A 16,022-nucleotide genomic window follows, 5' to 3' on the forward strand; every position below is an offset into this window, starting at 1 on the left:
CAGGTGATGCAATCTGGTTCACACCCATATTTAAATAAGCATTTAAGTATACTTTGTCAACTTAAAGCTGGATGCTCTCATCTCCTTCACACCCCCCACCGGTGCAGCTGAGGCCGGTGAATTAAGCTATATTGAATTAAGATAAATTGACCCACAACAGCAGAGCAGCAATAGACCAGAGATAATGGACATCTGCTGGAATAAGAAATCAAACATCTTAAAGGTTTTCCTTTACAGGTTGACCAGCTTTGCTAATGAGATAACAACGGTCATTTTCTACTTTAAGACCTTCTTTCTAAACCTGTTTTCCAACTATAACTACTGACTATGCTTTTGTTGCTGCATATGTTCTTGTTAATCTTTGTAATAATTTGCTAATTATTGAATTTAACTTTCTAACAGGGCAGTGCCCACTGTAACCTTGCGGATGCTGATTTAAATGTGCAAAGTCGTCCTTCTGTGCCATTGAAATAGCTACAAAAAGTCATTTGCTTCATCTTCAGCAGTGGTAGGTTATAACATGAATAAATCTATATGGGTCTTCAGTTTACAAGTTTTGAACTTGATTGACAATTTTTTACATACCAGCTTTTTGTGAGACAGCAGCAAACCTGTTGAAACATTAGCAAGTATTTCCTCTGGAAACAAAGCTGGTACAATTGTGGTGGAAGGGTCCTGGATAGCCTGACATCGTCTCTCCACCAGGGGATACATTGAAAGGCGGGAACGCCACTCTGCTTTGTGGGGAAACCAGTAGTATATTAAGGTGGTCTCCTAGCAGTTTCCTGGGAGAAAATGGTGTGGGCTTCCTTTTTTGATGTTTGACAGCCCACAGAGTAGCCCCCAATGGCTGCCTACACGGCACCAACAGTACCACTGGAGGATCCACCCCTCCGATTGCTGAGGTCTGCCTGCCTAGCCCCAACAAGTTAAGAAAGTTTCTTCCCCACCCTTTGAGGGCGAGTCATTATGGAGGCTTCTCCTTCCCCTTGCCGGGGCCAACTCTACGAATAGTATTGCCAAACTACAAGACCAGTCTAAATCAGGACTGGATGTAGGTGGGGTGCAGTTGTCCACCTTCACTTTGCTCGTGACTTCGAGGTGAGCGCAACATTCAGAGCCTACCTGCAACATCACTGCTCTGGGTCATCAGTGATGCCAAAGCTGCTGTGTAAGAACATAAGAACTAGGAGCAGGAGTAGGCCATCTGGCTCCTCGAGCCTGCTCCACCATTCAATGAGATCATGGCTGATCTTTTGTGGACTCAGCTCCACTTTCCGGCCCGAACACCATAACCCTTAATCCCTTTATTCTTCAAAAAACTATCTATCTTTATCTTAAAAACATTTAATGAAGGAGCCTCTACTGCTTCACTGGGCAAGGAATTCCATAGATTCACAACCCTTTGGGTGAAGAAGTTCCTCCTAAACGCAGTCCTAAATCTACTTCCCCTTATTTTGAGGCATTGCCCCCTAGTTCTGCTTTCACCCGCCAGTGGAAACAACCTGCCCGCATCTATCCTATCTATTCCCTTCATAATTTTATATGTTTCTATAAGATCCCCCCCTCATCCTTCTAAATTCCAACGAGTACAGTCCCAGTCTACTCAACCTCTCCTCGTAATCCAACCCCTTCAGCTCTGGGATTAACCTAGTGAATCTCCTCTGCACACCCTCCAGTGCCAGTACGTCCTTTCTCAAGTAAGGAGACCAAAACTGAACACAATACTCCAGGTGTGGCCTCACTAACACCTTATACAATTGCAGCATAACCTCCCTAGTCTTAAACTCCATCCCTCTAGCAATGAAGGACAAAATTCCATTTGCCTTCTTAATCACCTAATGCACCTGTAAACCAACTTTTTGCGACTCATGCACTAGCACACCCAGGTCTCTCTGCACAGCAGCATGTTTTAATATTTTATCATTTAAATAATAATCCCATTTGCTGTTATTCCTACCAAAATGGATAATCTCACATTTGTCAACATTGTATTCCATCTGCCAGACCCTAGCCCATTCACTTAGCCTATCCAAATCCCTCTGCAGACTTCCAGTATCCTCTGCACTTTTTGCTTTACCACTTATCTTAGTGTCGTCTGCAAACTTGGACACATTGCCCTTGGTCCCCAACTCCAAATCATCTATGTAAATTGTGAATAGTTGTGGGCCCAACACTGATCCCTGAGGGACACCACTAGCTACTGATTGCCAACCAGAGAAACACCCATTAATCCCCACTCTTTGCTTTCTATTAATTAACCAATCCTCTATCCTTGCTACTACTTTCCCCTTAATGCCATGCATCTTTATCTTATGCAGTAACCTTTTGTATGGCACCTTGTCAAAGGCTTTCTGGAAATCCAGATATACCACATCCATTGGCTCCCCGTTATCTACCGCACTGTTAATGTCCTCAAAAAATTCCACTAAATTAGTGAGGCACGACCTGCCCTTTATGAACCCATGCTGGTGGATGTATCTAACTGAGCTGGTCACAGTGCATGCTGCACTGTTCCAGGAGGACTGCACTGTGTGTGCATGTGCACATGCGTTTGTGACGCGTGGTGTTGACCAATACATGATGGTGAAGGGAACAGGGGAGGAGTGGGAGGAAGAGATGGCAGGCAAAGGGATAACTGGAGGTGGCAACTGGGTCTTGACATGGAAGGAGTGGACACAGACATGACATGGCGGTGGGTTTCGTATGGCATGAGTGAGAGGGGGATGCGCACAGACTCTAGAGTAGGGAATAGTTTGAGAAGGGGGTTAGTGCAGCACAAGCGGTATGTCCCGTACACACATGACTGGAGGGATGGAGTAGTGGTGGCTAAGGCTTGCACAAAGTAACACAAAGGGCACGATCTAACAAAAAGGTTTCAAAGTGTCATTTGTAGTAGGATTTGCTGGGAGTTTTCTGCCGGCTCTGTTAGTGAGTTTCCCACCACTATCTAACCACACTTGGGGCTGGATTTTCCATCCAGCGACGCCGGAATCGGGATACTCGATCGGGCGGAGAATTGCGTGCTAGCCGAAAATCGAGGCCGGTACCAGGTGTCCATCGGAATGCCTTGCTCCGGTGCCTCGACAGGACTTGAATTCCACGCCACACACCGGCGTGGGCATGCAAATTGTTATGAACACCATTGGCATAGCATTGGGAGGCCCAACCCAGCAATTTCCGGGCCCCTGCGATGCTCTGCCTCCTCCAGAAGAAATTACCGGCGGCGAGGTTCACTTGTGGTATTTAAAATTGGGGAACAGGTGCCATGGCTGCTGCTGATTCTGAGAGAGAGGGTAAAATAAGTGTCCAACAGCGCTATAGTGTGCTGATGGTTGTGCCACTGGCCGGGTGACTTCTACCAGGGCTGAGGGGAGTAGCCGGGGGCGACCAGGAGGTGGACCTTTGGGTCGGAGCGGACGGGCGTGGACCACCATTGCCACAGCCTGCAAGGTAGCCGTCTGGCTGCGCACGCCACTGACTGCCCACTGTGAACCTTGAGGCATGGGTCGTAGGGTGCCTCCCCAGGCCATTCCCCTAGGTACCCTCTGGTCTGAACCAATCCCCAAGTGATGGCACCCTGCTGTGGGGACTCTGAGGGCCCTCCCCTTTGTAGACCTTCCCACGTCCCCTTTCGGGGCCCCAATCCAGGACCCCCACTTTTCATCCTGCCCCAACCTTTCAGAGGCCGCTTTACACCAACACTGCAGCCACCCCCCCGCAAATCCTCCCTTCATGAGCACAACCCGTTTCAGGATGGCTCTGATGGCATTGCCAGCCTAGGGGTGCTCCTACCAGCTTTGCGGTGCCATCCAGGCACCTTGGTAGACCCTGTGTGGCAGTGCCAAGGTGCTCACATTCCAGGGTGAGGGCCAGGGGGCCAACCTGCTGTATGCCTGACCACCCAGGTGCCTCCGATGGTCCGGGTCACCTGGTCCACGTTTGTGAGGACCAGTACAAACCGATGCCCAGGAGACCGCTTGCTGGGGAGCAGATAGTTGATGGGAGGCTGTTATATAGGGGGTCCTTCCTGGCAATGGGATGGAGATTGGCCTGAACTGGTGATTATTGGTTTCTCGCCACGCTGCGGCGGGTTCAGGATCTCGCCAGCGGGAGTGGGCTTGTTAGATCAGAAATCGATTAGCACTTGGTGCAGTTCCCAATTTCCGATAGATTTCAGAGAATTTACAGTGCAGAAGGAGGCCATTCGGCCCATTGAGTCTGCACTGACCCTTGGAAAGGGCACCTTACCTAAGTCCACACCTCAACCCCATCCCCATAATCCAGTAACCTCAACTAACCTTTCACCTGAGGAAGGAGCAGTGCTCTGAAAGCTAGTGTTTGAAACAAACCTGTCGGACTTTGACCTGGTGTTGTAAAACTTCTTACTGTGCTCACCCCAGTCCAACGCCGGCATCTCCACATCATAACCTTTTTTGGACATTAAGGGCAATTTAGCATGGCCAATCCACCTATTCTGCACGTCTTTGGACTGTGGGAGGAAACCGGAGCACCCGGAGGAAACCCACGCAGACACGGGCGAACATGCAGACTCTGCACAGACAGTGACCCAAGCCAGGAATCAAACCTGGGACTCTGGTGCTGTGAAGCAACAGTGCTAACCACTGTGCTACTGTGCCTGCGATCTAACTGGCTCGCTCGGATTCGCGCCCGGCGCAACACAGATGTTAATCCGCGCCCAGCGTGTCATTTGTGGCGGGTTTTGGGGGTAGTTTCCCACCGGCTCTGTTGGCGAGTTCTCCATCACTATCTAACCACTCTTGGTCACTTTTCTGGCCCCGGGGAATGTCTCACCAGTTTAGCCCATACTTAGGGTGCGATCCATCGGGCATGCTGCGCTCGAAAAGCAGCGCGCCGCAGTGCAATGTGACTGGTAAATGACGAGACACCCCACTCCCGGGATCTATCTGGCTCGCCACGCCTCATGAGATCTGACATGATCACACGAGATGTCGCAATGTGAAGCCTGTCCGTTGTGGGTGGGATCAGGTTTTGGCAAATCTGCATAATAGAGCGAGACAGCTAGTCTCACTCTAACATGCAGTACCCTGAGGTAACCAAGGCATTGGGATCTATCCCCTTCACCTTGGAGACCTCGGGTGAGTGCCATTCAGTGCTTGTTTCCACAAACGGGAACACAACGGAACGGCACTTGTGGGGGATCTCCCAAGGGATTGGAGGCCTTCTGGAAAGGGTGGCACCCTGGCATTGCCAGGCTGGCATTTTCACGGGGGTGCCCTGCGCAGGTGAGGGGGCGGCCCGGGGAACCCCTTACAGTGAGTCAGGGCTTGGGGCCTTCAGGGGTCGCGTCAGGGGCTCGAGATCAGGATGCCATTTCTCTCCTGTACTGAGGAGCTTTGGTGAGCGGGACTCCTCAGTGCGCGAAGCAGGACTAAGTGCGGCCTTGGCCACGCACTTCGAGCGGCGGGAAACCCACAGCTAAACACACTTGCTCTGGGATTCTGTTCCAATAAGGTTAAATCACGCCCTTAGATTTATTTTCATCACTAAGTAAGCTAGCGAGTCCCCCACAGCCCCCAGCCATGGGCAATGTCACCCCCCACAAATGGACAGTACCCCCCCCCCCCCCCCCCCCCCCCAAGTAAGGATATCCCGCTGTGGGATCGCTGAGAGCCTCTTTTCAGGTCTTCCCACACTCCCTTTCAGACTCCTCCCTTCCCGGACCCTCACCCTTCAACCACCCCAATTTTCCATAGGACCCTTCATACCTGCCCTGCGCCCCCCACCCTCCTCCTCCACCCTCTTTTCAAGGACATGGCCCCCCTCAGGCCCTAATGCTTGGCAGTGCCACCCTGGCACCTGGGAAACCTGGCGCTGACACCCTGGGAGTGCTTCTGCTGGTTTTGTGGTGTGCCATGGGCACCTTGGCAGAACTAGAGTGGCAGTGTCATGGTGCCCGCATGGCAATGCTAAAGTGCCTGCGTTCCAGGGCAAGGGCCAGAGGGCCACCTGCACTATCCCTGGCCACCCCGGGGTCTCCGACGGCTCGAGAAACCTCCCCAGATTTGGACAAGATGCAACGGCACCCAGCTGGGGCTCCCTCGGAAGGCCATTAGATGCTGGGAGGTCAAGAGGTTCCGGGTGAGTAGGCCTTAGTAGATTTAAATCCTATTTAAGCAAGTCCGACTTGGGCTGCACGGTGGCACAGTGGTTAGCACTGCTGCATCATGCCACCGAGGACACGGGTTCAATCCCGGCCCCGGGTTACTGTCCATGTGGAGTTTGCACATTCTCCCCGTGTCTGCGTGGGTCTCACCCCCACAACCCAAAGATGTGTGGATTGGCCACGCTAAATTGCCCCTTATTGCAAATGTTATGAAAGCCATGATGTGGAGATGCTGGCGTTGGACTGGGGTGAGCACAGTAAGAAGTCTTACAACACCAGGTTAAAGCCCAACAGGTTTATTTCGATGTCACTAGCTTTCGGAGCGCTGCTCCTTCCTCAGGTGAATGAAGAGGTATGTTCCAGAAACATATATATAGACAGATTCAAAGATGCCAGACAATGCTTGGAATGCGAGCATTAGCAGGTGATTAAATCTTTACAGATCCAGAGATGGGGTAACCCCAGGTTAAAGAGGTGTGAATTGTGTCAAGCCAGGACAGTTGGTAGGATTTCGCAGGCCAGATGGTGGGGGATGAATGTCACCCCCCACACATGGACAGTATCCCCCCCCCCCCAAGTAAGGATATCCCGCTGTGGGATTGCTGAGTGCCTCCTCTTTTCAGGTCTTCCCACACTCCCTTTCAGACTCCTCCCTTCCCGGACCCTCACTCTTCCAGGGAAGAGCTGGAATGTCCACAGTAATAACGATGGGCTCCAGGGTTACTGGGGAGGCTGGCAACAAGACCTTTGACTCCATGAAGCGATGGCGGCGTCGACAAATCAGTGCCCACCCTGCCACCCAAGCAGCTCACCAATGCATAATTAATGAGGTTCAAAGTATGCAATCGGGCATGAGAACACACCCTGCCATACAGTGGGAAATGTGCTGTAAACCCCGTCCGCTACTGCACTTAGTCTCCAGAATTAAACCCCAGCTGTTGAGACTGCCCTTTAACATCTAACAGACTTTACAATAATGAGTATCACGCTGATAAATTAGATGAAATAGAACAATGATCCAAGATCATTCATCTTTGCTTATACTGCTAGTTCCTTAGTTTCCAGCACCTATGCACAATCATTTTGATATGATTTTAAGCATGAGAACTACACAAACAAGAAAACTTTCGGAACTGTCTTCCATCCTGCCAGAGAGTGAAAGGTATTTGAGGATCAGGGCACACAACTCGCAAATAACAGTGGCATAAAAGCTTAATTTACTTCATGTGGGTTAAACAACCAGGAATCATCATCTTCAGCTAAGAAGAAAATTGTTAAACCAAAAGGTGATCACTTTTATTGAAATTGTAGTTTGTCATCACTGGCTGAAAACTTTACAGGCAAATGACGTTTAATGAGAAGGGCATTGTCTCACTTTCTTCGTGAGACTTCAAAGTAACGCGCTTAGGCAAGATTCCAAATGCTCAGCCCAGCCTGTGAGCCACTTTAAAAACAAAAAGCGTATTGCTCAATCAACAGATGCATTTTTGTTATTAGCTTTCATTGTTTTTGCTTTCCATAATTTAACATTTATTTAGTACTAGTTGATTTAACGGTGCCGAGTCAAGGTCACATGTAGTCTTTAGGCAAATGAGATTAGGGGAGTGGGAAATAATTGGACTAGGTGCACAGGTAGTCCAGGCCTCCATGCATTCCTTCATTATTATATATTCTTAGGTGAGAGCCAGACCTTTCAAAATGTGAAGTTAGAAAACACTACAATATTTAGTGTGGAGGAGATGTTTGGAATGCTGCTTCACAAAAGGCAATTGATCCTGGGTCAGTTGTTAATTAGAGCCCTGTTAAAAACTAATGAATGGTATGGGGCATAGGTGAGTATATGGAGCTAGGTCACAGATCAGCCTTCATCTCATTGTTTTATTTTTAAATATTTTTATTAAAGGTTTTCATAAAATATCAATAACAAAATGAGAAAGAAAAAAGAACCCAACAGGGTTAAGTACAAAACACAATCTAAAAAAGCAACCCCCCAAACCCCTCCCCCCCCGTACCTAAATAATAAATTAACATTAACACCCCGACTTAAGACAACAGGTGTATACACCCCCTCAGACCCTTCCAGTGTAAATAACATAAACAAAAATAAAGTAAACCCCCCACCCCCCCGAGCTGCTGCTGCCATTGACCAATGTCTATCGTTCTGCCAGAAAGTCTAAGAACGGTTGCCACCGCCTAAAGAACCCTTGTACCGATCCTCTCAAGGCGAATTTCACCCTCTCCAATTTAATGAACCCTGCCATATCGCTGATCCAGGATTCCACGCTTGGGGGCCTCGCATCTTTCCACTGAAGGAGAATCCTTCGCCGGGCTACCAGGGACGCAAAGGCCAGAATTCCGGCCTCTTTCGCCTCCTGCACTCCCGGCTCCTCTGCCACCCCAAATATTGCGAGCCCCCAGCCCGGTTTGACCCTGGATCCTACCACCCTCGACACCGTCCTCGCTACGTCCTTCCAAAATTCCTCCAGCGCTGGGCATGCCCAGAACATATGGGTGTGGTTTGCTGGGCTCCCTGAGCACCTAACACACCTGTCCTCACCCCCAAAGAACCTGCTCATCCTTGTCCCGGTCATGTGTGCCCTGTGCAGCACCTTAAACTGTATGAGGCTGAGCCTCGCGCATGAAGAGGAAGAGTTCACCCTCCCTAGGGCACCTGCCCACGTCCCCTCTTCGATCGCCTCTCCCAACTCCTCCTCCCACTTACCTTTCAACTCCACCACCGAGGCCTCCTCCTCCTCCTGCATCACCTGGTAAGTTTCCGAGATCTTCCCCACTCCCACCCACCCCCCCCCCCCCCCCGAGAGCACCCTGTCCTGTACTGTGTGTGGCAGTAGCCGCGGGAATTCCACCACCTGCCATCTGGCAAACGTCCTTACCTGTAAATACCCGAAGGTGTTCCCCGGGGGGAGCCCGTACTTCTCCTCCAGCTCACCCAAGCTCGCGAACTTCCCGTCCACAAACAGGTCCCCCAACTTTAGTATCCCTGCCCTGTGCCAGCCCGAAAACCCTCCACCTGTTCTTCCTGGGGCGAACCGGTGGTTCCCCCGTAATGGGGTCCACGCCGAGGCCCTAACTTCCCCCCTATGCCGCCTCCACTGCCCCCAAATTTTGAGGGCTGCCACTACCACCGGGCTCGTGGTATACCTCCTTGGAGGGAGCGGCGTTGCCAGCGCCCCCAGACTCGTACCCACACAGGATGCCGTCTCCAGCCTCTTCCATGCAGCCCCCTCCATCACCCACTTGCGCACCATTGTCGCATTGGCGGCCCAGTAGTACCCACAGAGGTTGGGCAGCGCCAGCCCCCGCCTATCTCTACTCCGCTCCAGGAACACCCTTCTCCCCCTCAGAGTCCCTCGCGCCCACACAAACTCCATTATACTCCTGTTAACACGCCTGAAAAAAGCCTTCGGGATAAACACGGGCAGGCACTGGAACAGGAACAAAAACCTTGGGAGCACCGTCATTTTGATTGACTGCACCCTACCCACCAGGGACAGCGGCAACGCGTCCCACCTCTTGAACTCCTCCTCCATTTGCTCCACCAGCCTTGTAAAGTTAAGCCTATGCAGGGCCCCCCAGCTCCTGGCCACCTGGACCCCCAAATATCTGAAGCTCCTCCTCCCTTTTTAGTGGGAGCTCGCCAATCCCCCTCTCCTGGTCCCCTGGCTGAACTACGAACTGCTCGCTCTTCCCCATATTGAGTTTGTACCCCGAAAAGTCCCCGAATTCCCTAAGGATCCTCATTACCTCTGGCATTCCTCCCACCGGGTCCGCCACATACAGCAGCAGGTCGTCCGCATAAAGCGACACCCTATGCTCCTCCCCACCCCGCACCAACCCCCTCCAGTTCCTCGACTCTCTCAGTGCCATAGCCAGGGGTTCAATCGCCAGTGCGAAGAGCAGGGGGGACAGGGGACACCCCCGTCTCGTCCCTCGGTGCAACCGAAAATACTTGGACCTCCTCCTATTTGTGGCCACACTCGCCATCGGGATTTCATACAACAGCCTAACCCACCTGACAAACCCCTCCCCAAACCCGAACCTCTTCAGCACCTCCCACAGGTACCCCCATTCTACCCTATCGAAGGCTTTCTCAGCGTCCATCGCCACCACTATCTCCGCCTCCCCCTCCCTCGCCGGCATCATGATAACGTTCAAAAGCCTCAGCACATTCGCGTTCAACTGTCTCCCCTTCACAAACCCCGTCTGGTCTTCATGGATGATCTGCGGCACACAATCCTCAATCCTCGTGGCTAAGACCTTCGCCAGCACCTTGGCATCTACATTTAGCAAGGAAATCGGTCTCTAAGACCCACATTTCAGGGGATCCTTGTCCCGCTTCAGGATCAAGGAGATCAGTGCCCGGCACATCGTCGGGGGTAAAGCCCCCTCCTCCCTTGCCTCATTGAAGGTCCTAACTAACAGCGGGCCCAACAGGTCCATATATTTTTTATAGAACTCGACCGGGAAACCGTCCGGCCCCGGTGCCTTCCCCGCCTGCATGCTTCCTATTCCTTTGATCAGCTCCTCCAGCCCAATCGGGGCCCCCAGCCCCGCCACCAGTCCCTCTTCCACCTTTGGAAACCTCAATTGGTCCAGGAAATGGCCCATCCCTCCCTCCTCCCGTGGGGGCTCGGATCGGTACAATTCCTCGTAGAAGTCCCTGAAGACCCCATTGATGCCAACCCCACTCCGCACCACGCTCCCTCCCCTGTCCTTAACTCCCCCAATCTCCCGAGCTGCGTCCCGCTTCCGAAGCTGATGCGCCAGCATCCGGTTTCCCTTTTCCCCATACTCGTAGACCGCCCCCTGGGCCTTCCTCCACTGCACCTCCGCCTTCCTGGTGGTCACCAGGTCGAATTTGACCTGGAGGCTGCGCCTCTTCCTCAACAATCCTTCCTCAGGCTCTTCCGCATACCTCCTATCTACCCTCACCATCTCCCCCACCAGCCTCTCCCTCTCCCCCCGCTCCTTGTGGGCCCTAATGGAGATCAGCTCTCCCCTCACCACCGCCTTCAGTGCCTCCCATACCATCCCCACTCGGACCTCCCCGTTGTCGTTGGTCTCCAAGTACCTCTCTATACTTCCTCGGACCCGCTCGCTCACCTCCTCGTCCGCCAACAGCCCCACCTCCAAGCGCCACAGCGGGCGCTGGTCCCTCTCCTCCCCCATCTCCAAGTCCACCCAATGCGGGGCGTGGTCCGAAATGGCTATTGCCAAATACTCGGTATCCTCTACTCTCGCTATCAGCGCCCTACTCAAAATGAAAAAGTCGATTCGAGAATAAGCCTTATGGACATGTGAGAAGAATGAAAATTCCCTAGCCCCGGGCCTTGCAAATCTCCAAGGGTCCACCCCTCCCATCTGGTCCATAAACCCCCTCAGCACTCTAGCCGCCGGCGGCTTCCTACCCGTCCTAGACCTGGAGCGATCCAGTGCCGGATCCAACACCGTGTTAATGTCTCCCCCCATTATCAGGCCCCCCACTTCCAAGTCTGGGATCCGACCCAACATACGACGCATAAAACCCGCATCGTCCCAGTTCGGAGCATACACATTGACCAGTACCACCCTCTCTTCCTGCAACTTACCACTTACCATTATGTACCTACCGCCATTAACTGCCACAATGCTCGACGCCTCGAATGACACCTTCTTTCCCACCAAGATTGCAACCCCCCGATTTTTGGCATCTAGCCCCGAGTGAAACACCTGACCTACCCACCCTTTCCTCAGTCTTACCTGGTCTGCCACCTTCAGGTGTGTCTCCTGGAGCATAACCACATCCGCCTTGAGCCCCTTCAGGTGCGCGAACACGCGGGCCCGCTTAACCGGCCCATTCAGTCCCCTTACATTCCAGGTTATCAGCCGGATCGGGGGCTACCCACCCCCCTCCCCCACCGACTAGCCATAACCCCTCCTCGGCCAGCCACGCGCCCACACCACTAGCTCTGCATAGCCGCACCCGGAAGTCCCCTTAATCTCATTGAATGGCAAGACAGGCTTGAGGGTCTAACATGATAGAAATAGCTTTTCATAAACCTGTCATCCCTCATGATAGTATGATGCTTCAGCTTCTACTAGTCCCAATGTTACAAACCCTTCAAATTTGTCCACCACTTTCTACTTTAAAAAGCCTCATTAAAGCTATTTGATCAACCATGATGTAAATAAATGTACAGTATGTAGATAGGCCAACGAGAGGCGAGGCCTTATTGGATTTGGTACTGGGTAATGAACCAGGACAGGTGTTAGATTTGGAGGTAGGTGAGCACTTTGGTGATAGTGACCACAATTCGATTACGTTTACTTTAGTGATGGAAAGGGATAGGTATATACCGCAGGGCAAGAGTTATGTCTGGGGGAAAGGCAATTATGATGCGATGAGGCAAGACTTAGGTCGCATCAGATGGAGAGGAAAACTGCAGGGGATGGGCACAATGGAAATGTGGAGCTTGTTCAAGGAACAGTGACTGCGTGTCCTTGATAAGTATGTACCTGTCAGGCAGGGAGGAAGTGGCCGAGTGAGGGAACCGTGGTTTACTAAGGCAGTCGAAACACTTGTCAAGAGGAAGAAGGAGGCTTATGTAAAGATGAGACATGAAGGTTCAGTAAGGGCGCTCGAGAGTTACAAGTTAGCTAGGAAGGACCTAAAGAGAGAGCTAAGAAGAGCCAGGAGGGGACATGAGAAGTCTTTGGCAGATAGGATCAAGGATAACCCTAAAGCTTTCTGTAGATATGTCAGGAATAAAAGAATGACTAGGGTAAGAGTAGGGCCAGTCAAGGACAGTAGTGGGACGTTGTGCTTGGAGTCCGAGGAGATAGGAGAGGTGCTAAATGAATATTTTTCGTCAGTATTCACACAGGAAAAAGACAATGTTGTCGAGGAGAATACTGAGATTCAGGCTACTAGACCAGAAGGGCTTGAGGTTCATAAGGAGGAGGTGTTAACAATTCTAGAAAGGGTGAAAGTAAATAAGTCCCCTGGGCCGGATGGGATTTATTCTAGGATTCTCTGGGAAGCTAGGGAGGAGATTGCTGAGCCTTTGGCTTTGATCTTTAAGTCATCTTTGTCAACAGGAATAGTGCCAGAAGACTGGAGGATAGCAAATGTTGTCCCCTTGTTCAAGAAGGGGAGTAGAGACAACCCCGGTAACTATAGACAGTGAGCCTTACTTCTGCTGTGGGCAAAATCTTGGAAAGGTTTATAAGAGATAGGGTGTATAATCATCTGGAAAGGAATAATTTGATTAGACATAGTCAGCACGGTTTCGTGAAGGGTAGGTCGTGCCTCACAAACCTTATTGAGTTCTTTGAGAATGTGACCAAACAGGTGGATGAGGGTAAAGCAGTTGATATGGTGTATATGGATTTCAGTAAAGCGTTTGATAAGGTTCCCCATGGTAGGCTACTGCAGAAAATACGGAGGCATGGGATTCCGGGTGATTTAGCAGTTTGGATCAGAAATTGACTAGCTGGAAGAAGACAAAGGGCGGTGGTTGATGGGAAGTGTTCAGACTGGAGTCCAGTTACTAGTGGTGTACCACAAGGATCTGTTTTGGGGCCACTGCTGTTTGTCATTTTTATAAATGACCTGGAGGAGGGCATAGAAGGATGGGTGAGTAAATTTGCAGATGACACGAAAGTCGGTGGAGTTGTGGACAGTGCGGAAGGATGTTACAAGTTACAGAGGGACATAGAGAAGCTGCAGCGCTGGGCTGAGAGGTGGCAAATGGAGTTTAATGCAGAAAAGTGTGAGGTGATTCATTTTGGATGGAATAACAGGAAGACAGAGTACTGCGCTAATGGTAAGATTCTTGGCAGTGTGGATGAGCAGAGAGATCTCGGTGTCCATGTACATAGATCCCTGAAAGTTGCCTTTTTCCTCCGATGGTGATGTCTAGCACGAGGGGACATAGCTTTAAATTGAGGGGAGATTGATATAGGACAGACGTCAGAGGTAGGTTCTTTACTCGGAGAGTAAGGGGGTGGAATGCCCTGCCTGCAACAGTAGTGGACTCGCCAACACTAAGGGCATTCTAATGGTAATTGGTAGACATATGGACGATAAGGGAATAGTGTAGATGGGCTTTAGAGTGGTTTCACAGGTCGGGCGAACATCGAGGGCCGAAGGGCCTGTGCTGCGCTGTAATGTTCTAAGGCGTACGGTGTGTTAGCTTTTATTGGTAGAGGGATTGAGTTTCAGAGCCATGAGGTCATGTTGCAGCTGTACAAAACTCTGGTGCGGCCGCATTTGGAGTATTGTGTGCAATTCTGGTCGCCGCATTATAGGAAGGATGTGGAAGCATTGGAAAGGGTGCAGAGGAGATTTACCAGAATGTTGCCTGGTATGGAGGGAAGATCTTATGAGGAAAGGCTAAGGGACTTGAGGCTGTTTTCGTTAGAGAGAAGAAGGTTAAGAGGTGACTTAATTGAGGCATACAAGATGATCAGAGGATTGGATAGGGTGGACAGTGAGAGCCTTTTTCCTCGGATGGTGATGTCTAGCACGAGGGGACATAGCTTTAAATTGAGGGGAGATAGATATAAGACAGATGTCAGAGGTAGGTTCTTTATTCAGAGAGTAGTAAGGGTGTGGAATGCCCTGCCTGCAACAGTAGTGGACTCGCCAACACCAAGGACATTCAAATGGTCATTGGATAGACATATGGACAATCAGGGAATAGCGTAGATGGGCTTTAGAGTGGTTTCACAGGTCGGCGCAACATCGAGGGCCGAAGGGCCTGTACTGCGCTGTAATGTTCTATGTTCTATTAAACAGCCTCGCAGGCTCAGAGTGCTGAAGGGCCTATACCTGATCCTAGATTCTTCACACTTACCTCTTTAACCACCGCTTGATTCATGTTCCCTAATTCCTCATCTGAAATTCATGTTGCGTCTGTTTCCTTCTGCATTGCACTTTGGGATTTTGTGGTATGTTGAAGGCCTTATTTATCTCCGAGCACCTAATTTAGTTTTAATTACTATAAACCACTTTGATTTGATCCTGTGGTGTCACTTCACAGATGGAAGGTGCAATAAGTGGTGAAATAAAGACTAGGGGTGGGTAGAAAATTACTTTGTGGTTGGAACCACCTCATACTAAATTAAACACATAAAATACAATGCTTTTATACACTTGTTTTAATAAAGCAGCAGATCAGATTAACATTATTTGTACATTTGATTTGTTCACTCCTCTGAAAGATTCCTCAATGTTTGTTCCAAGATGTACTTATTATCAAATGTGAACTAACCTATACATATTTTTCTCTCTTCTCCCAAATCCCCTCCTTCTCAAATTACAAATGGACTGAAGATATGCATTGAATTCTACTGGAGAAAACTATGCACTGGATACTAGTTTCTCTTTATTCATTTAAATATCCAGTGTAAGAATTTTTATGAAATCCAAAGCAGTTTGGAAACTTCAAAGGTTCAAGAATGCTTAACTAATTTATTTTGCGGACTCTCCATGTAGCTGTTCTTTTGGCTTATCTTCAGTTTTTTGTAAATGTGGCTGAACTTTCTGAACAAGAGCAGTCACGTGAATAACATCAACTAAAATATGAAGATAGAGTTCAGAACCAGTGATGGGCAAGTTTATTGACCAGTAGTATGAAGGTGAAGTTTGCAGCTGTGAACGTAAAGCAGTGACGTTGCCTTCATTCCACAAGAAGCTTTGAAAATAAAGGTTGCCTAATTTCATATTGTCAATGCTGGTAATTTATTTTACAAGTGGGTGTTGAAAAATTCATTTGTTTGTTAAGAAACATTTTGTGTTCAGAGAAATAAAACAAATGTATTTCATTGAAATATTTATTTTTTCTATGTAAAATAAATGCTCCTTTCTGTA

The 16,022-nt window shown here is 49.9% G+C and overlaps 1 protein-coding gene across 6 annotated transcripts in view; it reads left to right on the forward strand.

The window, feature by feature from the left end:
* Positions 1-16,022, forward strand: part of ccdc18 (coiled-coil domain containing 18) — a 239,684-nt gene extending 223,662 nt beyond the window's left edge. For 5 of the 6 annotated variants that reach the window (XM_072510511.1, XM_072510508.1, XM_072510510.1 and 2 more), the window contains 2 exons: positions 403-508; positions 15,486-16,022. In XM_072510511.1, coding sequence (XP_072366612.1) covers positions 403-474 — 72 coding nt within the window. In that variant the 3' untranslated portion in view covers positions 475-508; positions 15,486-16,022. The remainder of the gene's footprint in view (positions 1-402; positions 509-15,485) is intronic. The other variant, XM_072510507.1, reaches the window with a different exon arrangement.

This window comes from Scyliorhinus torazame, chromosome 7 (assembly GCF_047496885.1).
Source record: "Scyliorhinus torazame isolate Kashiwa2021f chromosome 7, sScyTor2.1, whole genome shotgun sequence".
Taxonomy (NCBI): Eukaryota; Metazoa; Chordata; class Chondrichthyes; order Carcharhiniformes; family Scyliorhinidae; genus Scyliorhinus; species Scyliorhinus torazame.